Here is a 26,283-nt window from a genome sequence, read left to right as displayed (position 1 = left end):
GGATGGTGTTATATGAGTGATGATGGATGGTGTTATATGTAGTGATGATGGATGATGATGTTATGAATGTTATATGTAGTGATGATGATGGTGTTATATGTAGTGATGATGGATGGTGTTATATGTAGTGATGATGGATGGTGTTATATGTAGTGATGATGGGTGGTGTTATATGTAGTGATGATGGATGGTGTTATATGTAGTGATGATGGATGGTGTTATATGTAGTGATAATGGATGGTGTTATATGTAGTGATGATGGATGGTGTTATATGTAGTGATGATTAGACAATAAAATAATAACAGTTTAATGATAAAAATTATACTTTGCTGTACCGCTGTAGTGAAAAACATGGTGGAACTTACATACACCGTTAATGAACTATTGATGGAAGAAGAAGTTTTGGGGACTGAACAGTGAGACAATGTGTGTGTATATGTGTGTGCATACAAATAATGAAGTATACATATACATACATATCGTAATATACACATCATTAATTATACACCTTTTGTACCTGTATTTGTACCTGTATCTCTAGTTCATTAATATTTCAGGATCAAACAGGAAATAATAACTGTAATAGTGTACTTGTTTACAATACCATAGACTGTAAACAAACACTAATAAATAGTTCACATAATGGATAGTGTAGGAGAAGTGTTTAGCAAGACCTCTCACTTGGCCTCAGCTGGGGAGGCCAAGACAACATATCTAACTAAGTGAATCATCTGGGAGGTTCTTGATCAACTTACAGTACGTCTCGATTACAGAGAACCTAACCTAACCTAACCGAACCTAACCTAACCTAACCTAACCTAACCTAACCTAACCTAACCTAACCTAACCTAACCTAACCTAGTGATGCTGAGGACTTTGTTAAGAGGACCCTGATAACAGTATACCTGTCTGTACCTGTTGAAGCCTTGGTAATGTGATAAGGGAGACGGTTTGTACTGTACGTGTGGAGTAGAGAGGGAAGTAAAGGAGTGGGAAGAGTGGAGTAGAGAGGGAAGTAAAGGAGTGGGAAGAGTGGAGTAGAGAGGGAAGTAAAGGAGTGGGAAGTGACCGCCTTATATAAGTGTCTGGGTGTGGGAGGCGTTAACTTCCTCGCCAGACGCAGAAGCTACCATCGAGAAGAAGTTATCACGCCAGGGGGTGTGTGGAGGTCTTCAACTTGTAGAGGAGACGTTGACTACAGGAGGAGGTGACGGGCTTCATCCCTCGACACAGGAAGACCTCTGACAGACAGGTCAGTTACGGGAGTCTCACCCTTCAGCCCCCCGAGGTGTTACCTGCAGGCTCCCCTAAACACATCCTCAGGACTTCTAGCAATCTGATTCGACCGTCGGTGTGTGAGGTGACCATGGCGTGGAGAGGCGGTAATGGCGGCGGCGGTTGTAGCTGTAGTGACCTGAGCAGCTCCCGCAGCAGTAGTCGGCGGGGCCTCCTCGCCGACAGTGGCTCCGAGCCGTCCACGCCCACACACCGGGTCGTCACCTTCGTCAACAACACCTCCACGAGCTTCGAGTCACCCACCCCGTCACACAGAGCTGTCACCTCCCTGCAGGGGCTGACGGAGAGCCGCCGCCCGTCCTCCAACAACTTCACCGCCATCACGGCCTTCGGCAAGAAGACGTCCCTGATGGAGGCCCTAGAGAATTCAAAACTTCGTCGGCGGAGTTTATACAAACGGAGGGCCTCACTACGGCGGCCAGAGCCCCCACAGGTGTCGGTCTGGCGTAGCTGTCTCCCCTGCACCGCCCCCCCCGGCTACAGGTAAGCCTGACAGGTGCTTTTAGGCGTCCACCAAACTACCAGGTAGTATACACACACCTGTCCACTACCAGGTAGTTTGCCCAGAGGTCTCAAAGGCTGCCAGGGACCCTCACACACACAGTGCTTCAAGCCGCCCTTTAGAAACCAGTTTGCGTCCACAGCTGACAGACTTACAGCTGCTGCTATAACTTAATGAATAACTGTTGAGGGTCTTTAACACACTCTGTTAGAGGCCCTTTGTGCACACACACACACACACACACACCATCATCACCATCATCACCATCACCATCATGTACAGTACATTAAACTGATGTACAGTACATTAAGCGGCTGTAGTGAACATTAATCCCATACATTTATATTAATAGTAAAAGCTTTAAAACCTTCCACAGCTGATCACCTCTGGGAGGCTCTGTGTTAACACGGGTGGTGACCAACTAGTGAGGGGGAGGTATACCTGTAGGAGGCGGTGTAGGCGGTGGCCAGATAGAGAGAGACAGACGGCCGGATATAGACACAGACAGACAGACAGACAGACAGACAGACAGACCGTAACCTAAGGTGAAATAAGCTAGGGTGTGTAATCTTCAGGTGATCAAAATATAGATATCTATAAAATCTTTACTATAGAATAAATGGAAAGAATTATAGAATTAAACCCTATAGAAATGTTACTATGGCATGAGGTCAGTATGTAGTATGTGTGTCTGTATTCAGCTGTGACACTTGACGTCCTCCCCCGACACGGACAAGGAGGACACTGAAACTAAGCGGAAAGTCATCAACATAATCTCCTGCACACCATTGAGTCACGCTTGCCAACATAACTACCCCCCCCCCTTGTGAGTTGGGTGAGTCATGGGTGCCAACATAACTACCCCCTCCTTGTGAGACATGGGTGCCAACATAATTCGATCCTATACGGGGCTGCCAACACAACGACACAATGTAAGCCACGTGAGACAACTTTAACTAACCGAGTCACGGCTGCCAACACGACATAATCAGAAGCATCCCAGGCAGGGGTGCCAACACAACACCATACCAGGCAGGGGTGCCAACACAACACCATACCAGGCAGGGGTGCCAACACAACACCATCCCATAGGCAGGGGTGCCAACACAACACCATCCCATAGGCAGGTGTCATAAAACATCCCCCCTACAACACACACACACACACACACACACACACACACACCGTATTACAGAATGGATATAGAATCCTTGGAAAGAATCCAGAGGAGAATGACAAGACTAATCCTGGGCATTAGGAACCTTGAGTACGGAGACAGGTTAAAGCATCTTAATTTGCACTCCCTCGAGAGACGTAGAGTGAGGGGCGACCTGATAGAGGTGTATAAATGGAAGTCAGGGTTAAACAAAGGTGACATAACAAAGGTACTCAAACTATCCAACCAGGAGCGAACTCGTAACAATGGTTTTAAATTAAACAAATTTAGATTTAGGCGCGAGATAGGTAAACACTGGTTTGGAAACAGAGTAGTGGATGAGTGGAACAAGTTACCAAACATCATCATTAACTCTAATACGCTGGACAGCTTCAAACACAGGTTGGGTGGATATATGAGTGATAGGGGTTGGGTGTAAACGGGACTGTCCAGTATGGCCCGCTGCAGTTTCCTCCATTCTTATGTGTGTGTGTGTGTGTGTGTGTGTGTGTGTGTGTAGTAATTCCCTCACAGATGGTGTTATGAGGGACCTGACATGGTGTAGTAATTCCCTCACAGATGGTGTTATGAGGGACCTGACATGGTGTAGTAATTCCTTCACAGATGGTGTTATGAGGGGCCTCACATGATGCTGTATCAACTCATTCACTACGTGGTGTCGTAGCATCATGGGGACACCACGTGGTCTGGTGTCACAGGTGTGAGGTGTGGTCGCAGGCCTCCCTATCGTGGACGGATTAACACATAGCTGGTGTTGTTGAGTCTCACGGGCCGTTATCATAAGAACATAAGAACATAAGAAGTCTGCAATAGGCCGGTTGGCCTGTGCATGGCAGCTCCTGTCGAGAGTTACTACCACTCTCTATCATCCATGAATCTATCTAGCCTCCTTTTGAAACTTTCCAGCGTTCCAGCACTTACTTCAAAGTTGCTAAGCTTGTTCCACTCGTCCACCACCCTATTTGTGAACCAGTTTCTTCCTATCTCCCTCCTAAACCTAAACTTACCCAACTTAAATCCGTTGCTCCGAGTCCTATCCTGCTCGGATATTATAAGAACTTTATCTATATCCCCTTTATTGATTCCTTTCACCCACTTAAATACTTCTATCATATCTCCCCGCACTCTTCGTCTTTCTAGGGAATGCAAGTTTAGTTTCTTTAACTATCCTGATATGGAAGGTTTCTAAGTCCCGGAATCATTTTTGTCATTCTTCGCTGCACCGACTCTAGTGAATTGATATCCATTCTATAATAAGGGCACCAGAACTGAACCGCATAATCGAGGTGCGGCCTGACTAGCGCAAGATATAGTTGCAATAAGACCTCTGCACTCTTGTTACACTTCTAGATATAAAACCCAATACTCTGTTTGCCTTATTTCGAACATTAACGCACTGTTTTCTAGGCCGTAGGTCCGGGCTTACAAGTACCCCTAAGTCTCTTTCACAAGTCGACTTCTCTAGGTTGATGTTGTTAAGGCTGTATACATTGACAGTATTTGTTCTTCCAATATTAAGTACGCTGCACTTGCTGGTGTTAAATTTCATTTGCCATTTTTCTGACCACTCCTGCGGTTTATCTAAATCATCCTGTAGTGCATTTGCATCCTGCCCTGAATTAATCTGCCGCCCTATTTTGGTGTCATCCGCAAACTTGCTTATGTCACTGCTGATCCCAGTATCTAGATCGTTTATGTAGATTATGAACAAGAGTGGGCCTAGTACTGACCCCTGGGGAACCCCACTGGTTACACGACCCCACTCAGATTTAACACCATCTACGCTGACCCTCTGTGTTCTATCGATGAGCCACGATTTTATCCAATTTATAACGTTTCCCTCGATACCATGAGCCTTAACTCATGTATGTATGTATGTATGTATGTATGGACGCTTATACAGGTGTTTTTGCCATAAATTTATGTATTAATAAACAAAAACATATATACAGTATATATATATATATATTCGTACCGTCAGTCTTATTCCCACAGTTAAGTTAAACATCAAGTAAAAGTTTCAGTATTTTAATTGAATAAGTAACTAATTATGTCTTGTTATTAATTTGGTTTGTCTTTTTTTAGTCAATTTCGTTTTTCATAATAAAAAAATTATAAATAATAAATAAAATCCCGGCAGCAGAGACCATGATAACAACACTCAGTATAGATTGATCTGTTATGGTTGACGGGATAATAACTCAATGTTTCCACCTATACCATCCACATCCCGCAGGTACAGGTGAAGTGGCTGACGGGATAATACCTCAATGTTTCCACCTATACCATCCACATCCCGCAGGTACAGGTGAAGTGGATGATGGGATAATAACTCAATGTTTCCACCAATACCATCCACATCCCGCAGGTACAGGTGAAGTGGTTGACGGGATAATAACTCAATGTTTCCACCTATACCATCCACATCCCACAGGTACAGGTGAAGTGGATGATAATGTGGATGGAGAATATATCACTATTATTGGTATTTCGATTTTAATATTGTATTTTTTTCTTTCTCAGGTATGACGTCATCATGAGAGACACGCAAGTATATAGTTTATTTCCTGTGAGAGAGAGAGGGATAAATCGTCAACTAGCTCAACAAACTCGTCGATTCAGTAAGGTTGTTGATTTCGATGTGACAACCTTGAACTTATTTGTCCACCTTACCTGTCCACCTCACCTGTCCACCCACCTGTCTACTACACCTGTCCACCTCACCTGTCCACCTCACCTGTCCACCTCACCTGTCTACTACACCTGTCCCTCACCCTGTCACCATAAATACTGGGTCTTTGGCTCGTTACTTAGATTGTGTGGTTGTTGTGTTGAGCAGCTTCTACACCTGTAAACATTGGGTCATGCAGCTCGTTAACTCAGGGGTGTGGTTGTTGTGTTGGCGACAGCTTCTACACCAACACTGGTCATGCAGCTCGTTAACTTAGGGTGTGGTTGTTGTGTTGGAGACAGCTTCTACCTTAAACACTGGGTCATGCAGCTCGTTAACAGGGTGTGTGGTTGTTGTGTTGGCGACAGCTTCTGCAAACACTGGGTCATGCGCTCGTTATTAACTTAGGGTGTGGTTGTTGTGTTGGGACGGCTTCTACCTTGAACACTGGGTCATGCAGCTCGTTAGCTCAGGTTGTGGTTGCTGTTGTTGGCGACAGCTTCTACACCTTAAACCTGTCGGTCATGCAGCTCGTTAACAGGGGTGTGGTTGTTTGTGTTGGCGACAGCTACATGAACACTGGGTCATGCATTTAGCTCAGGGTGTGTGGTTGTTGTGTTGTGGCGACAGCTTTCTACAAACACTGGGTCATGCAGCTCGTTAGCTCAAGGTGTGGTTGCTGTGTTGGCGACAGCTTCTACACATAAACCTGGGTCATGCAGCTCGTTGGCTCAGAGTTGTGGTTGTTGTGTTGGCGACAGCTTCTACACCTTAAACACTGGGTCATGCAGCGTCGTTAACTCAGGGTGTGGTTGTTGTGTTGGCGACAGCTTCTACATAAACATTGGGTGCAGCTCGTTAACTCAGGAGTGTGGTTTGTTGTGTTGGCGACAGCTACTATAAACACTGGGTCATGCAGCTCGTTAACTCAGGGTGTGTTTGTTGTGTTGGCGACAGCTTCTGCACCTTAAACACTGGGTCATGCTGTTAACTCAGGTTGTTATTTGTTGTTGGCGTCAGCTTCAACTGAACAAATTCACGCCTACGTTTAGGCCCATATATTTAGGGGTCAACCATTAATATTGTTATGTATGTCTGTATGGCGCAGATGCTGCATTGAGGTGTAGATGACGCAGGTGGAAGTGTGATGACGCAGGTGGGAGGAGGTGTAGATGACGCAGGTGGAGGGGGTGTGAGATGATGCAGGTGGGGAGGTGTAGATGGTCGCAGGTGGAGGGGTGTAGATGACGCAGTGGAGGGAGGGAGATGTAGATGACGCAGGTGGAGGAGGTGTAGATGACGCAGGTGGGAGGAGGTGTAGATGACCTGAGTGGAGGGGGTGTGGATGGCATGGTGGAGGGGTGTAGATGACGCAGGTGGAGGGAGGTGTAGATGACGCTGGTGGAGGAGGTGTAGATGACGCAGGTGGAGAGGTGTAGATGGCAGGTGGAGGAGGTGTAGATGACGCAGGTGGGGAGGTGTAGATGACGCAGGTGGAGGGAGGTGTAGATGAGCGCGGGTGGAGGGAGGTGTAGATGACTGGGTGGAGGAGGTGTAGATGACGTAGGTGGGGGTGTAGGCACCAGGTGGAGGGTGGATGACGCAGGTGGAGGAGTGTAGATGACGCAGGTGGAGGAGGTTATGACGAGGTGGAGATGTAGATGACGCAGGTGGAGGTGTGTTGAGCATTGGTGGGAAGGTGTAGATGACGGCAGGTGGGAAGTTAGATGACGCCAGTGGAGGAGGGTGTAGATGACGCAGGTGGAGGAGGTGTAGATGACTGCAGGTGGAGAGAGGTATGGATGACGCAGGTGGAGGAGGTATGCCTGGGTGGGAGGTGTGGCAGGTGGAGGGTGTAGATGGGTGGTGTGAGGTAGGTGTAGATGCTTAGATGATGGAGGTGTATGTGGATGGCAGGTGGAGTGTAGATGGCCGCTGGTGGAGGTGTAGATGAGCAGGTGGAGAGGTGTGGGCCTCACCTGACGCTAACACTGTGCAATAGATGATAGAGGTCAGTGAGTCAGTCAGTGGTCCAGTCAGCCAGTGAATTAGTCAGTGAGTCATTCAGTCAGTCAATCAGTCAGTGAGTGAGTCAGTCAGTCCAACCAATCAGTGAGTGGAGTGAGTCGAGTCAGTCCCAGAGATGAGATTGTGAAGGCAGGAAGACAGTAGGTATTACACACACTGTACCCTAATTAAATTTGTACACATATTTACCATTAATTTGACCTTTGACCTTTAGAGAAATATCATCATACATCACTACAGGAACCAGTAAAGGTCACTGTCTAACACACACGACAACGAGGTCCTTTAACAACTATATTTACCATTAATTTGATGGCCTGCTAATATTACTTTACCTTAATATCCCCTTACCTGTAATATTACCTGTACTTGTAATATTACTGTATGCCTATAATATTACCTGTACCTATATTACCTGTACCTGTAATATTACCTGTACCTGTCATTATAATCTGTAACAACCAGTCCCATAATCCTCTGCGACAACAGGTACCGCATAGAACGGTACCTCAACAGAATAACGGAGACAACAGTGAAAGATTCATCAACGGGGCAACGGGGAGATGTGTAGAATTAACAGTCCCGACAACAGTTTAAACAGCAATCACATCAGAAAAATACAGCAATCACAGGGGCACAAGTATATAATAACAGAGGAATGACACTTGAGATTACCTCCCCCCTCCCTTCCCTCCCTCCCTCAACCTCAATCCCTGAATTTGGTCTAGTCAAAAGATAGACCTTCTGTAGTCGGTGGCGGCAGTGCTATCTCTCTCTCTCTGCAACATGAGGATACACACACCAGGCCTCCCAGTTTAGAATATTGACAGGTCAGTCCAGGGCGTGAGTCACCTATGGAGCGTGGAGTCACCTGTGGTGGGCGCTAGTCACCTGTGGAGGCGTGAGTCACCTGTGGAGGCATGGAGTCACCTATGGAGGTGAGTCACCTATGGAGGGCGTTAGTCACCTGTGGAGGGCGTTAGTCACCTGTGGAGGTGTGAGTCACCTGTGGAGGGCGTGAGGTCACCTGTGGAGGTGTGAGTCACCTGTAGGAGGTGGGAGTCACCTGTGGAGGCGTGGAGTCACCTGTGGGGGCGTTAGTCACCCTATGGAGGCGTCAATCGCCTGTGGAGGCGTCAACACCTGTGGGCGTCATCACCTGTGGAGCGTCAATCACCCTGGAGGGCGTCAATCACCTGTGGCGTCATGGTCGAGGATGGTGTGTTATTACCTTCGTTTGTTTCTCTCTCATAACACACTATAATATCTATATCAGTCGCTTGGGGTCTTGAGAATATCTTGGGGTCTTGGAATTATCTTGGGGTCTTGGGAAATTATCTTGGGATATCTTGGGGTCTTGGGAAATTATCTTGGGGTCTTGGGAAATTATCTTGGGGTCTTGGGAATTATCTTGGGATATCTTAGGGTCTTGGGAAATTATCTTGGGGTCTTGGGAAATTACTTTGGAGCTTACAAGACAAAGGGAAGATGACTAGCAGGAAGGGCAGTGTGAGGACTCTTACGTGTGTGTGTGTGTGTGTGACAGGTGCATGAGAGGAGAGAGAGAGAGAGAGAGAGAGAGAGAGAGAGAGAGAGAGAGAGAGGCACTACAGCATCTCACTGAATCAGTAAAAGCTTCATGTACGGTAAGGTCTTGAAAAAACCTTAAATGAGGGAAGGAAGGAAAGAAAAAGGAGGAAGGAAAAAAGAGGAGGTGTCGTATCGATACATTCGGCGTCATGGTGTTGGTGTCAGGAGGAGGAGTAACTTTGATGGCACCAAGAACAGGTGTGTGGGTGTGGGTGTGTGTGTGTGTGTGTGTGTGTGGGTGTGTGTGTGTGTGTGTGTGTGTGTGTGTGTGTGTGTGTGTGTGTGTGTGTGTGTTGTAGGTAAGACAGGAGGAGGGTGAGTGTTGTTTGTATGTGCAGGAGGAGGAAGAGAAAGAGGAGAAAGAAGAAGGAAGAGAAGGAGAAAGAGAAGGAACAGAAGGAGGAGAAAGGAACAGTAGTGACCATGTTATTTGCTTTTGATAAATCTCTCACCAGACAGGGTAGTGAAACACGGGTGGAATCTCTCCACACCTCCTCAGAGACATTTACAACCTCCTCGACCCCGGAAGTGAGACAGATGTATTCTCCTCTTGTCTGCAAAACTCCTCACCATCTGGGCTCTCTCTGACTCTCATCTGGCTCTCACCATCGCTCTCTCCTGCCATCTCCAATGCTCTACCATCTGGCTCTCTCCTGCATCTGGCTCTCTCACCATCTGGGTTCCTCTCACCATCTGGCTCTCTCTCACCATCTGGCTCTCTCCCATCTGGCTCTCTCACCATCTGGCTCTCTCCATCTGGCTCTCTCACCATCTGGCTCTCTCACCATCTGGCTCCTCCTCCCATCTGGCTCTGTGTTTGTTTCCCGACTGGACTTGGGTGTTTAGTTTAATTACCGTCAATAAACCTCTACCTTAGCCGTTTTCTCTGATCCGGATTACGTTTCTCTCTCTTTTTCTCTCTCTCTCTCTCTCTCTCTCTCTCTCTCTCTCTCTCTTCTCTGACAGTACAGTAACTCAGAACTATAAATTTGGCTTGAGAAAAAAAAGAAATAATTAAAAAAATTTTCAGGTCAGGTTTGATCAGGTGAGTTAGTGTGTGTGTGTGTGTGTGTGTGTGTGTGTGTGTGTGTGTGTGTGTGTACTTGGTCTGTGTGTGTGTGTTCTCGTACGTTCATGTGTATGTACGTGTTGTTTTTGTGTTGAAGTAAAATCAATATTATTCTTAGGATGAAATTTCTGATTGAAGCAAGTTATTTATTTGCCATAAATGTTGTGGTTGTTTTATAATGATCGTATTTATTATATGTGTTCCTGTTCCTGTGTTCTTGTGTTCCTGTGTTCTTGTGTTCTGTGTTCTTGTGTTCCTGTGTTCCTGTGTTCCTGTGTCCTGTGTTCTTGTGTTCCTGTGTTCTTGTGTTCCTCTGTTTTCTTGTGTTCCTGTGTTCTTGTGTTCCTGTGTTCTTGTGTTCCTGTGTTCCTGTGTTCCTGCGTTCTTGTGTTCCTGTGTTCTTGTGTTCCTGTGTTCTTGTGTTCCTGTGTTCCTGTGTTCTTGTGTTCCTGTGTTCTTGTGTTCCTGTGTTCTTGTGTTCCTGTGTTCCTGTAACCCTTTGTTCCTGTGCCCTATGTCCCTTTGTTCTTGTGTTCCTGTGTTCCTGTGTTCCTGTGTTCCTGTGTTCTTGTGTTCCTGTGTTCCTGCAACTATTTTATAATTATTTTTCCTCTTGCTAAAAGTTTACATTTGAATTGGATATGGCAATTGTGGAAATCCTTTGACGTGAATGGTCAATATGTGTGAGCAGTCGTATTTTGAGCGACGCTAATTGGTCGATGGTACCCTTACCTACAGTGATACCAGTAATGTTTATACCTATCTTTTGTATATAGTCTTTGGATTTATATTGGCGTGGGGCTCCTGCGCGTGCTGAGGTATTTGAGTTGTCACACGTAAGATGGCTGCTCTGTGGGTAGTGTGTTATATCTCAGACCCAGAAACTATTCACCGTGTTTGTGTAAATATCGCCGCTGCTGTTGACATTTCCAAGACCTACGATGTTCAGACTTCCGTAAAGTGTGGTGTAGACGGCCATTATTGTCGAGATAAACAAGTTTGGTTTTAACACGAAACGACGTTGAAATCACCGACTCAAAGGTAAGAGAGGTGGTAGATGCCGGGTGACACTTGACCTTTAATATGGAAGAAACTGTTTAAATTGAAAAGAAAAGAAACTGAATTGACAGACGTAAGGTCAGCTTAGGTAGAGTCAGGTCAGGTTTCGTTAGGTTAGGTTTGGTTAGGTTAGGTTAGGTTAGGTTAGTTTTATGCGTGTTTTTACCCCAATATCTCTTCTATATCCTTCTGTTTGAAAGTCCTGTCCAGCTTATGCGCTCAAAGTTGTTGGTATTGAGGGGAGGGAGTATCTCCAGAACGGGACATTTCCTATAGAAGTGAAGGTCAGGTTAGATTGAAACACCATTAACAACTAGATATTGTTGTAATCTGAGAGGAAAACTTTAAAATAAATGATAAATGGAAACTTAACTAACAACAAATTGAGGGAACATTCATTATCATCAAGAAATGCGAAAAACATTAAGTAAATTCTACCACCGCCATCTTGTTATCGCTTCATAACAAACTTTACTTTTTATGAGGCAATTTTCTCTCCTAAAGGTGTACTGAAGTGAAGGAAAATAATTAATGGCTATAAAACTCTAATGATGATGTTTATATAGTTGCTTACGATGGTTAACGAGGTAGTTTGAGTTTGGTGATGGTTAAATGATCGATTTGATGTACAGTCGGAATTAAAACCCCAATTATTCGTATGTTTTTGGTGTCGTGTTTCTTTGTTGATTGTAGCGTTCGTTCGTAATTAACTTCGCCTTTTTTTAATTGGGTAATATTTCGGTATAACATATGACGTCATACATTGTCTATTTAACGTAGTATTTACACTATGAATAAACCCTGGTGACTTTTATACCGTAATACTGTGTAATGGTCGGCCCCCTAGTCGTGTGTGTTGCGTCACCCCCCCACACCTTGTGACCTCAATCATAACACTGTGTTGAAGCTTCTGGCACCGTCACTAGTGGGCACTATCGAGGGTCTCAGTGCCAATGACGTAAGGGAAGGGTGTACCACCAGCGCCTCCTGGGCACGTCTAGATGGGTGCCATGATTAATGCCAATGGGGGTCAGCTGAAGCCTGGTGTGTGGTGGTTATGGTAGTGGTGATTGTGGTTGGGGTAGTTGGAGGTTGTTGTGTTTGGGGTGGTAGTGGTGGTGTGGTGGTGTGTGGTAGTGATGGTGGTAGGTGGTGGTGTGGTAATCGTGGTGGTGTGTGGTAGTGGTGGTAGGTAGTGATGGTGGTAGGTGGTGGTGTGGTAATCGTGGTGGTAGGTAGTGATGGTGGTGGTGTGGTAGTCGGGTGGTGTGTGGTAGTGGTGGTAGGTAGTGATGGTGGTGGTGTGGTAGTGGTGTGTGGTGATGGTGGTGTGGTAGTGGTGGTAGGTAGTGATGGTGGTAGGTGGTGGTGTGGTAATCGTGGTGTGGTAGTGGTGGTGAGTCGTGGTGGTGTGTGGTAGTGGTGGTGGTGGTAGGTGGTGTGGTTTGGAGTTGTCACTGTTGGCACTGACGTTGATAGGTGGCATTAATAGCACAGGAGAATGGACAGTCACCCTTGGCAGTGGGAAGAATTATGATGATAGTTGGTGGTAATGGTACGGAGGTGGTAGGAATGGTGATGCTGGTGAGGGAATGGTGATGATGGTAGTGGGAATGGTGGTGGTGACAAGTAGTGGTGGCATGAGGATTGCAGAATGTACAGATGAGAGTTGTTATGTGGGCTGGTTAAGTTAATCTACCACTGTTAAAGGCAACTTTCAAACACCAATTCTAAGCAACTATTTATTAATTAACTGAATGACATGGACACATTAATACATCATTATATTTACGTTACTAGACACTGACTCTGCATGACCATGAAATACACTTCCCACCGTAAGTAACTCACCCTATGGATCACTCTGACAATGACTCACGTGACCTGAGGGAGGCCCAGCAGGTGCTGTTGGACTATGTCTCCTGTGGGAGACTCTGCTAGCTGGAGACGTGGTGTTGGGGAGGGAAGTGTTCCTCCCGACCTCGACCAGGGACGAGCGTGACTCTGTCTTCAGTGATGTGAAAGTCATCCCCCGTGGAAGGCGCTGCAGGGCTATATATCTCCAACCGGCGGATGACCTCTCGCAATTAACACTAAACTGGGTGTGTCTTGACCGGGTGTTAGGTCGGGTAACAAGTACCGGCTGGTTAGCAGTTCCTTGAATTAACTAAGGTCATGACGCCGGGTTGAGCTGATCGATGGGCAGAATTCTGCTCGTGAACTGACCTCCTTGGGTCAGGTGACATCTGTGTTTGCCCGTGAGCGGTCATGTTGCTGGTCAGTAAAGCTTCAATTATTACCACGAGGGTGGTCTTGGCTGGGTGTGGTTTCTTTAAATGGTCATGTCGCCGGGTTAACCTATAGTGGCGTGGCCGGTCAGCTTCCTGGTCAGGTCTTATCACTGTAGGCAGGTTAACTTAATAGTTTGTGGTGTCAGCTTCTGGTTCACTGTCACTGTAGGCAGGTTAACCAAGATTGGCCGTCGCCTCTCCTGGGTCAGGTCTTACTGTCACTGAGGCAGGGTTAACTTAAGTAGTTTGTGGCCGTCAGCTCTCCTGGGTCAGGTCTTACCGTCACTGTAGGCAGGGAATAATTGCGCGGGGTCTAGTGCAGGGTTAACTAAGTAGTCAGGTTGCCAGCTCTCCTGGGTCAGGTCTTACGTGTCACTGTAGGCAGGGTTAACTTGGTAGTAGGCCGTCAGCTCTCCTGGGTCAGGTCTTACTGTCACGAGGCAGGGTTAATCAAGTAGTTTGTGGCCGTCAGCTCTCCTGGGTCAGGTCTTACCGTCACTGTAGGGTTAACTTAAGTAGTTTGTGGCCTCAGCTCTCCTGGGTCAGGTTCACTGTCACTGTAGGCAGGGTTAATCTTAAGTAGTTTGAGGCCGTCAGCTCTCCTGGTCAGGTCTTACTGTCACTGTAGGCAGGGTTAACTTAAGTAGTTTGTGGCCGTCAGTCGGTGGCGTGGGTTACTGGTTTGTGGCCGTCAGCTTCCTGGGTCAGGTCTTACTGTCACTGTAGGCAGGGTTAACTTAAGTAGTTTGTGGCCGTCAGCCTCCTGGGTCAGGTCTTACCGTCACTGTAGGCAGGGTTAACTTAAGTAGTTTGTGGCCGTCAGCTCTCCTGGGTCAGGTTACTGTTTGAACTGTCACTGTAGGCAGGGTTAACTTCAGTAGTTTGTGGCCGTCAGCTCTCCTGTCAGGTCACTGTCACTGTAGGCAGGGTTAACTAGTGTCGTCAGCTCTCTGGGTCAGGTCTTACCGTCACTGTAGGCAGGGTTAACTTAAGTAGTTTGTGTCAGCCTCCTGGGTCAGGTCTTACCGTCACTGTAGGCAGGGTTAACTTAAGTAGCAGGCCGTCAGCCTCTGGTCAGGTCTTACTGTCACTGTAGGCAGGGTTAACTTAAGTAGTTTGTGGCCGTCAGCTCTCCTGGGTCAGGTCTACCGTCACTGTAGGCAGGGTTAACTTAAGTAGTTTGTGGCCGTCAGCTCTCCTGGGTCAGGTCTTACCGTCACTGTAGGCAGGGTTAACTAAGGTCAGCTCCTGGGTCAGGTCTTACCGTCACTGTAGGCAGGGTTAACTTGCGTAGTTTGTGGCCGTCAGCTCTCCTGGGTCAGGTCTTACAGTAGGGTGTGTCAACGAGGGCGTCATTACTGTTACATCTGTTGACCTTCTCTGGGCTGTAAGCTGTGGTCTGATAAACAATTATTATATGGTGGTGGTGGTGGTAGTCGTGGTGAGTGAGAGTATTAGTGGTAGGTGTCAGTGGTGGGAAGAGGTAATGGTGGTAGCTGGGAGGGGTAGTGGTAGCTAGGAGGGGTAGTGGTAGCTGGGAGGGGTAGTGGTAGCTGGGAGGGTAGTGAGCTGGGAGGTAGTGGTAGCTGGGAGGGGTAGTGGTAGCTGGGAGGGGTAGTGCGAGGAGGGTAGCTGGGAGGAAGGAGTGTAGCTGGGAGGGGTGGTACCTAGGAGGGGAGGGTAGCTGGGAGGTGAGGGGGAGGTGGTAGCTGGGAGGGGTAGTGGTAGCTGGGAGGGGTAGTGGTAGCTAGGAGGGGTAGTGTGGTAGCTGGGAGGGGCAGAAGCTGAGGGGTAGTGGTAGCTGGGAGGGGTAGGTAGCTGGGAGGTAGTGGTAGCTAGGAGGGGTAGTGGGCAGCCTGGCACTGGTAATAACAGGCACCTCAGACAAACTTCAGTAGCATCAGTGCCAGAATTGACGGAGGAAGTGGCACCCTGACATTTTCTATTACTGGGTGTATAACGGGTGCTAGTGGTGGTAGTGGTGGTAGTGGTGACAGTGGTAAAGGTGGGACAGTGGTAAAGGTGGTGACAGGTAAAGGTGGTGACAGTGGTAAAGGTGGTGACAGTGGTAATGCGGTACCAACAGTGATGGAAGTAGATTTACAAGACCATTAATAACTCAAGTATCTGGTTGTTGGGAGATGCACAGTGTTGTTAGGGTAAGTGTCAAGTGGGATGTGCTCAGTGTAGTCAGAGATGTGCTCAGTGTAGTCAGAGATGTGCTCAGTGTAGTCAGAGATGTGCTCAGTGTAGTCAGAGATGTGTAGCGTAGGATGTGTTCAGTGTTGGCAAGAGAGATGTGTTCAGTGTTGTCAGAGATGTGTTCAGTGTTGTCAGAGATGTGTTCAGTGTTGTCAGAGATGTGTTCAGTGTTGTCAGAGATGTGTGTGTGTGTGAGAACCAGCAGCATTACGGTTTAAGCCGAACCAGGTGTGAGCACATGTTCGTAATTACAGGTGAGAAACTTTTATGGGGAAATGAAATCCCTTGAAATTCATTTTTTTTTTGTGTAAATGGAAGAGAGAGAGAGAGAGAGAGAGAGAGAGAGAGAGAGAGAGAGAGATTAACTAGAAAACTCGGCTTTTGTTGTCATCATGATTTCTCTCTCTGTCAGTCCGTCCACCTGTCTCCTTTTCTCCATTACTGTCTGCCTATCTGTCTGGATCCCTGTCTCTCCCCCACTCTCCTGACAGTGGGGCCAACTAGGTATAAAACTAATACATTGTGAGCCTGACAATATAGGCTCCAGTTCCTCATTGTTTACGAAGCCTTAATTAACCTCATTTATCACCAGAGAAAAAAACACAAACATGGAAGGAATGATAGAACAAACTATTCCTTTTGTTTACGAATAGAAAAAAGAAGTAAATTGGATGATTAAATGGATGACAGATGACAGATAAGGTGATGGGGTAAATAGTTTAGAATGAAGTGGAAGGAAGAGGATTTTTTAGTTATACTTCTCTCTCTTTCTCTCTCTCTCTTCACTATCCTATTCTCATCTTTTTCTTTCCTTCCTTACCTTCCTCTCTTTTCCCTCTCTCATTCCTCCCTTCCTCATCATCATCATCCTTTCTCTCTCTTCTCCTACTCCAAGGTTTACGGTGGCTGAGTGGATCCACACCTTTACCTCATAGCCTAAAGGTCCCTGGTTCGGCCCGGGGAACCCTGAGTCGACCCAGTTGCGAAATGGTGTACCTGATTTTTAAGTTATGGTAAATGGTGATCGTTGAATACAGTTTTGGTCAGATTATCTTCCTTGTGTACTGAGGTCTTCAACTAACTCTCCTTATCACTCTTCCTTCTCCATATTCCTCTCCTTCTCTCTCTCCTCTCTCTCTCTCCTTCACAACAGACCCAAGAGTGACGGGGTGGGGGGTGGTGAAGTCTGGGCATTATATCGGAATAAACAGTCAACTGCTTCACCTCAAGACGCGGGTAACGAATCTATGTAAACATTTACTTTAGAATAGTCATATTGGAGAGGGGAAGGGAGAGGGGAGGTAGGGAAGGAGAGGGAGAGGGATGAGGTGTAGGGAAGGAGAGGGAGAGGGATGAGGTGTAGGGAAGGAGAGAGGGGGGGGGGGAAGGGAGAGGAAAGGAAGGAGAAAGAGAGATAGTGGGAAACGAGGAAGAGAAAGATAAAAAGGAATCGAATGGGAGGGAACAGAATGACGAGAGGAAAATGTAAAAGAGAGAACTAAAAGAAATAAATAACGAAAGAGAGAAGAAAGAGGAGAAAAGGAAAGGTAAACAAAGACACCAAGAAACGGGGAAGAGGGAAATATGAAGGAGGATGAGAAATAGAGAAGATGGAAGGACAAGATATGAAGAAACAAAGATGGAAATAAGAGTGAGAAGAAACAATCAGTGTGTGTGTGCTGGAGTGTGGTAGGGAGGTGCGGGTGGCTTATGGTAGGGAGGTGCGGGTGGCTTTGGTGGTAGGGAGGTGAGGTGGCTTATGGTAGGGAGGTGGGTGGTTTGTAGGGAGGTGCGGGTGGCTTGTAGAGAGAAGGGCTTTATGTAGGAGGAGGGCATGGTAGGAGGTGTGTGGGGTGGGGCTTATGGGGGAGTGGGACAGTAGGGAGGTGCGGGAGGCTGGTAGGGAGGTGTGGGGCGGCTTATGGTAGGGAGGTGCGGGTGGCTTATGGTAGGGAGGTGCGGTGGCCTATGGTAGGGGAGGTGCGGTAGCTTCTGGGTAGGGAGGCAGGCTGGTAGGGAGGTGCGGGTAGCTTATGGTAGTGGGGTGTGGCCTATGGTAGGGAGGTGCGGGTAGCTTCTGGAGGGAGGTGCGGGTGGTCATAGTAGGAGACAACACTGAGATGCATGGCTCACACACTGACTCAGACTCTGACACACTGAGAGGCAGCGTGGCTCGGCACACGGCCCAGATTTGACTACTGAGAGGCAGCGTGCTACACACTGACCTCAGACTTGACACTGAGAGGCGAGCGTGGCTCACCACTGACCTCAGCTGGACAACACTGAGAGGCAGCGTGGCTCACTCACTAACCTCAGCAGACTTGACAACACTGAGAGGCAGCGTGGCTCACTCACTGACCTCAGACTTGACAACACTGAGAGGCAGCGTGGCTCATCACTGACCTCAGACTTGACAACACTGAGAGGCAGCGTGGCTCACACACTGACCTCAGACTGGGACAACACTGAGGGCAGCGTGGCTCACACACTGACCTCAGACTTGACAACACTGAGAGGCAGCGTGGCTCACACACCTGACCTCAGACTTGGACAACACTGAGAGGCAGCGTGGCTCACTCACTGACCTCAGACTTGGACAACACTGAGAGGCAGCGTGGCTCACTCACTGACCTCAGACTTGGACAACACAGAGAAGGTGGCTCACACACTGACCTCAGACTTGGACAACACTGAGAGGCAGCGTGGCTCACACACTGACCTCAGACTTGGACAACACTGAGAGGCAGGTGGCTCACACACTGACCTCAGACTTGACAACACTGAGAGGCAGCGTGGCTCACACACTGACCTCAGACTTGGACAACACTGAGAGGCAGCGGGCTCACTCACTGACCTCAGACTTGGACAACACTGAGAGGCAGCGTGGCTCACTCACTGACCTCAGACTTGGACAACACTGAGAGGCAGCGTGGCTCACACACTGACCTCAGACTTGGACAACACTGAGAGGCAGCGTGGCTCACTCACTGACCTCAGACTTGGACAACACTGAGGCAGCGTGGCTCACTCACTGACCTCAGACTTGGACAACACTGAGAGGCAGCGTGGCTCACTCACTGACCTCAGACTTGGACAACACTGAGAGGCAGCGTGGCTCACTCACTGACCTCAGACTTGGACAACACTGAGAGGCAGCGTGGCTACCCACTGACCTCAGACTTGGACAACACTGAGAGGCAGCGTGGCTCACCCACTGACCTCAGACTTGGGACACTGAGAGCAGCACACTGACCCACTGGACAACACTGAGAGGCAGCGTGGCTCACCACTGACCTCAGACTTGGACAACACTGAGAGGCAGCGTGGCCCACACTGACCTCAGACTTGGACAACACTGAGAGGCAGCGTGGCTCACACTGACCCAGACTGAAACTGAGAGGCCTGCCAACTGACCTGACTGGACAACACTGAGAGCAGCGGCTCACACACTGACCTCAGACTTGGACAACACTGAGAGGCAGCGTGGCTCACACACTGACCTCAGACTTGGACAACACTGAGAGGCAGCGTGGCTCCACACTGACCTCAGACTTGGACAACACTGAGAGGCAGCGTGGCTCACACACTGACCTCAGACTTGGACAACACTGAGAGGCAGCGTGGCTCACTCACTGACCTCAGACTTGGACAACACTAGAGAGTGGCTCCTCCACTGACCTCAGACTTGGACACTGAGAGGCAGCGTGGCTCACTCACTGACCTCAGACTTGGACAACACTGAGCAGTGGGCTCACCACTGACCCAGTGGACACTGAGAGGCAGCGTGGCTCACACACTGACCTCAGACTTGGACAACACTGAGAGGCAGCGTGGCTCACTCACTGACCTCAGACTTGGACAACACTGAGAGGCAGCGTGGCTCACACACTGACCTCAGACTTGGACAACACTGAGAGGCAGCGTGGCTCACACACTGACCTCAGACTTGGACAACACTGAGAGGCAGCGTGGCTCACTCACTCACCTCGCCCTGTTACTTTTTGTTCACCTTCCATCACATTTTTTTACATGAAAAATATATTTTTTCGCAAGTTTTGTTGTTTTACAGGATTCTGACATTTATCTCTGGGGCAAATACCTTTTTTTAGTTAGGTTAGGTCAGGCCAGGTGAGGTGAGGGAGGTGTGTCAGGTGAGGTGAGGGAGGTGAGGAGGTGTGCCAGGTGAGGGGAGGGAGGTGTATGCCAGGTGAGGTGAGGGAGGTGTGCCAGGTGAGGTGAGGGAAGGTGTGGAGGTGAGGGAGGGAGGTGCCAGGTGAGGTGAGGGAGGTGTGGTGAGGGAGGTGTGCTAGGTGAGGTGAGGGAGGTGTGCCAGGTGAGGTGAGGAGGTGTGGCAGGTGAGGTGGAGGGGAGGCAGCAGGTGAGATGAGTGGGAGGTGTGCCAGGTGAGGTGAGGAGGTGTGCCAGGTGAGGTGAGGAAGGGTGCCAGGTGAGATTACAGTATAGTGAATTGAAGTATAGTGACCATGATTACAGTTATACTTATGTTACAGTGTTTCAGATTACAGTGACTCAGATTATATTGCCTACGTTTACAGTGACTCAAAGATGATAGATTACAGTGATGACTCTCAGCGACTTTAATATTACAGTAAGACTAAAGTGATAATGGTCTGGAACACACACACACACACACACACACACACACACACACACACACACAATACACACACACCACACACACACACCACACACACACCCCTACACACACACCCACACACCACACACACACACACACACACACACACACACACACACACACACCAGGTAATAATAAGATGCTTTAATTAACGTTTATATAAATTATTATCACCAGGAAGTTATCATAATGAGGTCATTATTATTTCTTATAGAGACGATAATTGTTGAGATAATAATTACTCATATAAACAGAAGGTTCTAAATAATTCTTTTAAATGTAACTTATGTTTAGTTAAAGACAGATTGGCTCTGATTATGTGAGCCACGAACTTATTCATAAAGCCAGGTGACTGCTTCTGGCCAAATATTTCTGTGATCCAGTTTACCTGACGTTGTAATGGGTGAGTTTACCTGTGGACGGTTCCCTTGCCTGAGCCGAATAGTAACCGAGTTGGTTAGGTTAGGTTTAGGTAAGATAGGTTATTATTATTATTATTATTATTATTATTATTATTATTATTATTATTATTATTATTATTATTATTATTATTATTATTATTATTATTATTATTATTATTATTATTATTATTATTATTATTATTATTATTATTATTATTATTATTATTGAAGTCCAAATTCTTTCAGTTACTCACACCCTCACTCATTCATACACTCAATCATTCACACGTTCACGCACACATTCACTCGTTCACGCACACATTCACACGTTCACGCACACATTCACTCGTTCACGCACACATTCACTCGTTCACGCACACATTCATACGTTCACGCACACATTCACACGTTCACGCACACATTCACTCGTCCACTCACTCACTCAGACACTCACAGTGAAGAGATTATCAGGTTTTGTGAGGGACGGAGACCATGCAAGTCTCATTACTCACAAACGCTCACAGACTCTCACAGACTCTCACAGACTCTCACAGACTCTTAACGACTCACAAAGACTCACAATGGTCGGAGTTGTGAAGAAAAGGGTAATTGGTAACGTAACTAGCCATTGGTATTGTTAGGCTGCCAAGATCACAAACAGGTGGACGACTCTGTTGACAGACAGGAGAGAGAGAGAGAGAGGAAAACAAACGAGAGATGAAAGGGGGAAGGAGGAGGAGGAGGGAGAAAGGGGGAAGGAGGGAGGAGGGGAGAAAAGGGGAAGGAGGAGGAGGGGTGGAGGAGGAGGAGATATAAATAGAGTGGCCAGTGGGAGAGATGAGAGTGGAGAAGGGTGGGGAGAGAGAGAGAGAGAGAGAGAGAGAGAGAGAGAGAGAGAGAGAGAGAGAGAGAGAGAGAGAGAGCACTATTAGGTGATAGAACAAAATCCGAAAATGAGAAAAATAAATAAATAAAAGAAAAATTATAAAATAAAATAATGGCTAATGAGTAAAGTCACCAAGAAGGAGAATGAATCGATTCATTATTATTATTATTATTATTGTTGTTGTTGTTGTTGTTGTTGTTATTACTATTATTATTATTGTTGTTGTTATTACTATTATTATTATATTTGTTGTTGTTGTTATTACTATTATTATTATTGTTGCTGTTGTTGTTGTTGTTGTTGTTATTACTATTATTATTATATATGTTATTAGTTGTTTATTTATGGAGTAAAGTGTAAACCAGCTTGCAACACCCTTCCCTGCTTTTCTGCTCATGATCTATTGTTTAGGTTTTTGTATTGTATATTTAACCTCGGCTGATCTGTTTACTCTTGTGATATGAGAGAGTGAGTTGTTTGACAGGTTAACTTAGGTGTGTGTGTACAGGTGTGCCACAGCTGTTTATGGCCTCCACACCTGCAGGTGTTGAATGGCTCAACCGTTCTGTGAGTGTATGTATGTGTACAGTGTACACATGTGCGTGTGTACAGTGTGTGTACAGTGTGTGTAATACATCTTCACTGTCGCGGTCAATACTGGCTGACCCAGGCAGGTGACTCACTCTACCTGGGGTCACTTACCTCCTCCACTCTCCCTCACCCCTTCCCTCACCTCCTCCACTCTCCCTCACCCCATCCCTCACCTCCTCCACTCTCCCTCACCCCTTCCCTCACCTCCTCCACTCTCCCTCACCCCTTCCTCACCTCCTCCACTCTCCCCCTCACCCCATCCCTCCTTCCCCTCACCTCCTCCACTCTCCCTCACCCCTTTCCCTCCTTCCTCACCACTCTACTCCCTCCCCTCACCCTTCTCCTTCCCCTCACCTCCTCCACTCTCCCTCACCCCATCCCTCCCTCCCTCTTCCCTCCCTCCCCTTCTTCCCTCCCTCCCCTTCTTCCCTCCTCCCCTTCCCTCTCTCCCCTCTTCCTTCTCTCTTCCTTCTCTCCCCTTTCCCTCCCTCCCCCCTTCCTTCCCCTTCCCTCTCTCCCCTTCTTCCTCCTCCCCTTTCCTTCCCTTCTCTCTCCCCCTTTCCTCTCTCCCCCTTCCCTCTCTCTCCTTCCCTCTCCCCCCTTCCCTCCCCTCTCCCCCTTCCTCTTCCCTTCCCTCTGCCCCCCTTCCTCTCTCCCCCTTCCCTTTCTCCCCTATTCCCTCTCCCCCTTCCTCTCCTCCTTTCCCTCTCCTCCCCTTCTCCTTTCCCTCCCCCTTCCTTCCCTTCCTCTTCTCCCCTTCTCCCTCTCCCCCTTCCTCCTCCCCTTCCTCCTCCCTTCCTCCTCCCTCCCTCCCTCCCCCTTCCTTAGCCTTTCTTCTCTCCCTTTCTCTCCCTCCCCCCTCGGGTAATAAATTAACATAAATAAGGAAAATCAGACTGACAGACAAAACACTAAATAGGTAAAAGTAAAAATACGTTGAGAGAGAGAGAGAGAGAGAGAGAGAGAGAGAGAGTTGGTCGATACGCTATCAGCAGTACAGTACACACAGACCCTCAAGCGGGCAACTTACTTTCTTTGTGTTCTTACAACTAAGGACGTTGACCTCTTGAAAAACTGGCGGCACCTGTTGCTCTTGGGGGCTGGGGAGGGAGAGAGTGGTAGGAGGAGGAGGATGGAGAGAGAAAGAGAGGGAGTAACAGGGAAAAGAAAGGAAGATGGGGAAGGATAGAAAAGTTATAGTTAAAAAAGATGAGTTATGCTAACGTCATTGCCGCCATCTGCGGGGCAAATTGTTCCTGAGACTTGGCACCATTGATGACTATCGCCTCTTTCACCACCCTCGTTACTATGTGGGGATTATAACGAAATAGACGCCACTGATATCCAGGTCAGCTGCTACTATCACAAGTTGTGAACTTCCCCACACACGGTCAAAATACCCTCGACCTTATCTTAACTGTCTTAGCGGACCAGTACCAACCACCTCAACCACTGCCTCCTATCAGGTGTAGCACACACCTATCAGTGCTCTGGTCTCTAGCTCCCACTACCAGCCAAGTACAGAGACCCTACATCAAGACCTACAGGCCGATTACTGACTCTACAGTCCGTCTCTTCGGGCAGTGGATAGTTCACCATCCCTGGACTGAACTACTTCGTGTGGATGACGTGGACACCAAATGATAAATTATACCAACACCACCACGGAAGCTCACCACCACTTCTTCCCCGAGAAGTCCGTCAGATCTCACCCAGCTGACTTGCCCTGGATCACACCTCGGATCAAAAGACTTATGCAACAGAGACACAGAGCCTTTTATCTCAATGACCACAACCACTACAGGTCCCTTCGCAACCAAGTCATCCGTGAAATACGCACTGCAAAGAAGCCCCACTACCTAACCAAGTTGCAACACCTGAAGCAGACCAACATCAGTCAATGGTATGGTAAGCTTAAAGAACTCTGTGGACTAAACAATAAGACACACCCCCTCCCCTTCCTTAGCCATCTCACTAATGTTGACGCAGCTGAGCAAACAATCAACCATTTCGCTACTATATGCCAGACGCTCCCCGGCTTGACACAACCAGTCTCCCTGCTTACCTACCAGTCCCCTTTCCCACTGCCTTAGTGCAAGAATTTGAAGTAGCAAGGTGAATGGACAAACACAGGATCAAGCGCTCCTCCACCCCCATTTGACCTACCAACGAGACTCTACAAGGCGTTCAACCCGGAACTAGGAAGACTTCGTATGTGTCACCAGTGCTAAAATCAACCAGCCCACAATTCTTAAACGAGTTACGACCATTGCCATCACCAGCCTAAACTGCCAGTCTCTCGTGGTCAACTGTGTGAACTCCCTACTATAGTTCAAGATATTGTCTGACGGATCTCTGCACACCCTCACACACCCTAACACATCTCCTGTTATTCCTCTCACACTTTATGCAATTTGGTTCCGGACCTCTCTCCTTCCTTCCTTCTCCCCACTCTCATATCCCTCTCCTCTCCCTCTCCTGTACACTCATGCTGGCAGGAGTGGGGTAGGGACGGTCTAGAGAAGCTTGATGAGTGGTACAGTACATGAGGAAGATGTCTGTCTGTACTGGGAGTGTATGTCTCTTCCTGTCTATCTGTCTGTCTGTAATGGGTAATAGGTATCTTTTATCTGTCTGTCCGGGGTATTGCGTGTCTTTCTATCTGTCTGTCTGTCTGTCTGTCTACTCTGGGGTTGTACATGTCTCTCTGTCTGTCAGTCTCTTTGTCTGGGGTTGTCTCTTCCTGCCTGTCTGTGTCTGTCTTTCTTTACGGGTAATAGCTCACCCGGGCACAGGTCATCGACCCACAACGGCGCCTTGTGTTGTAATTCTCTGTCTGTCTGTTCAACACTTACTTGTTGTCTCTCTTAATAGAAAATAGACAGAGAGACAGAGTTAAGCAGAAATGGACAGATAGAGAAGCATTAAAGTAATTAACCACCACCACCACCAATAATAACACCACCACCACACACCACCAACACCACCACCACCACACCACACACACACCACCACCACACCACCACCCACCACCACCAATAATCCACCACCCACCACCCACCACACACCACCACCACCACCACCACCACCACACACCACCACCACCACCACCACCACCACACACACACCACCACACACCACCACCACCACCACACACCACCACCACACACCACCACCCACCACTGCCACCACCACACCACCACCACACACCACCACCACCACACACCACCACCACCCACCACCACACACACACCACACCACCACCACACACCACCACCACACACCAACACCACCACCACCACCACCACCACACACCACCACACACCACCACCACACACCACCAACACCACCACCACCACACACCACCACCACCACACACCACCACACCCACCACCACCACCACCACCACACACCACCACACACCACACCACACCCACCACCACACACCACCACACACCACCACCACCACCACCACACACACCACCACACACCACCACCACCACACACCACCACCACAAGCCACCAACACCACCACCACCACCACCACCACACACCACCACACACCACCACCACACACACACCACCAACACCACCACCACCACACACCACCACTCACCACACACCACCACTCACCACATCACACACCACCAACACCACCACCACCACACACCACCACCACCACACACCACCACACCACCACCACCACCACACCACCACACACCACCACACACCACCACAACAGCTTACTGAACACAACAGGTAAAAGTTTCAATAAGCCAGACGGGTATTATGCTTGACACCAAGGACCAGAGTGACGTAACCACACCTGGTGATAGTAGCAAAACAAACCTTTATTATAGGG

General features: G+C 48.0%; 1 protein-coding gene across 1 annotated transcript in view; it reads left to right on the top strand.

Annotated features, from left to right (window-relative positions):
• The first annotated feature begins 847 nt into the window (after window positions 1–847).
• LOC121869154 overlaps window positions 848–26,283 on the top strand; it is a 37,480-nt gene continuing 12,044 nt past the window's right edge. Inside the window, exon 1 of the mRNA XM_042370341.1 lies at window positions 848–1,780. Coding sequence (XP_042226275.1) covers window positions 1,368–1,780 — 413 coding nt within the window. The 5' untranslated portion in view covers window positions 848–1,367. The remainder of the gene's footprint in view (window positions 1,781–26,283) is intronic.

Source organism: Homarus americanus, unplaced genomic scaffold (genome assembly GCF_018991925.1).
Source record: "Homarus americanus isolate GMGI-L3 unplaced genomic scaffold, GMGI_Hamer_2.0 scaffold25467, whole genome shotgun sequence".
Lineage (NCBI taxonomy): Eukaryota > Metazoa > Arthropoda > Malacostraca > Decapoda > Nephropidae > Homarus > Homarus americanus.
This window is presented reverse-complemented; position numbering and strand designations above follow the sequence as displayed.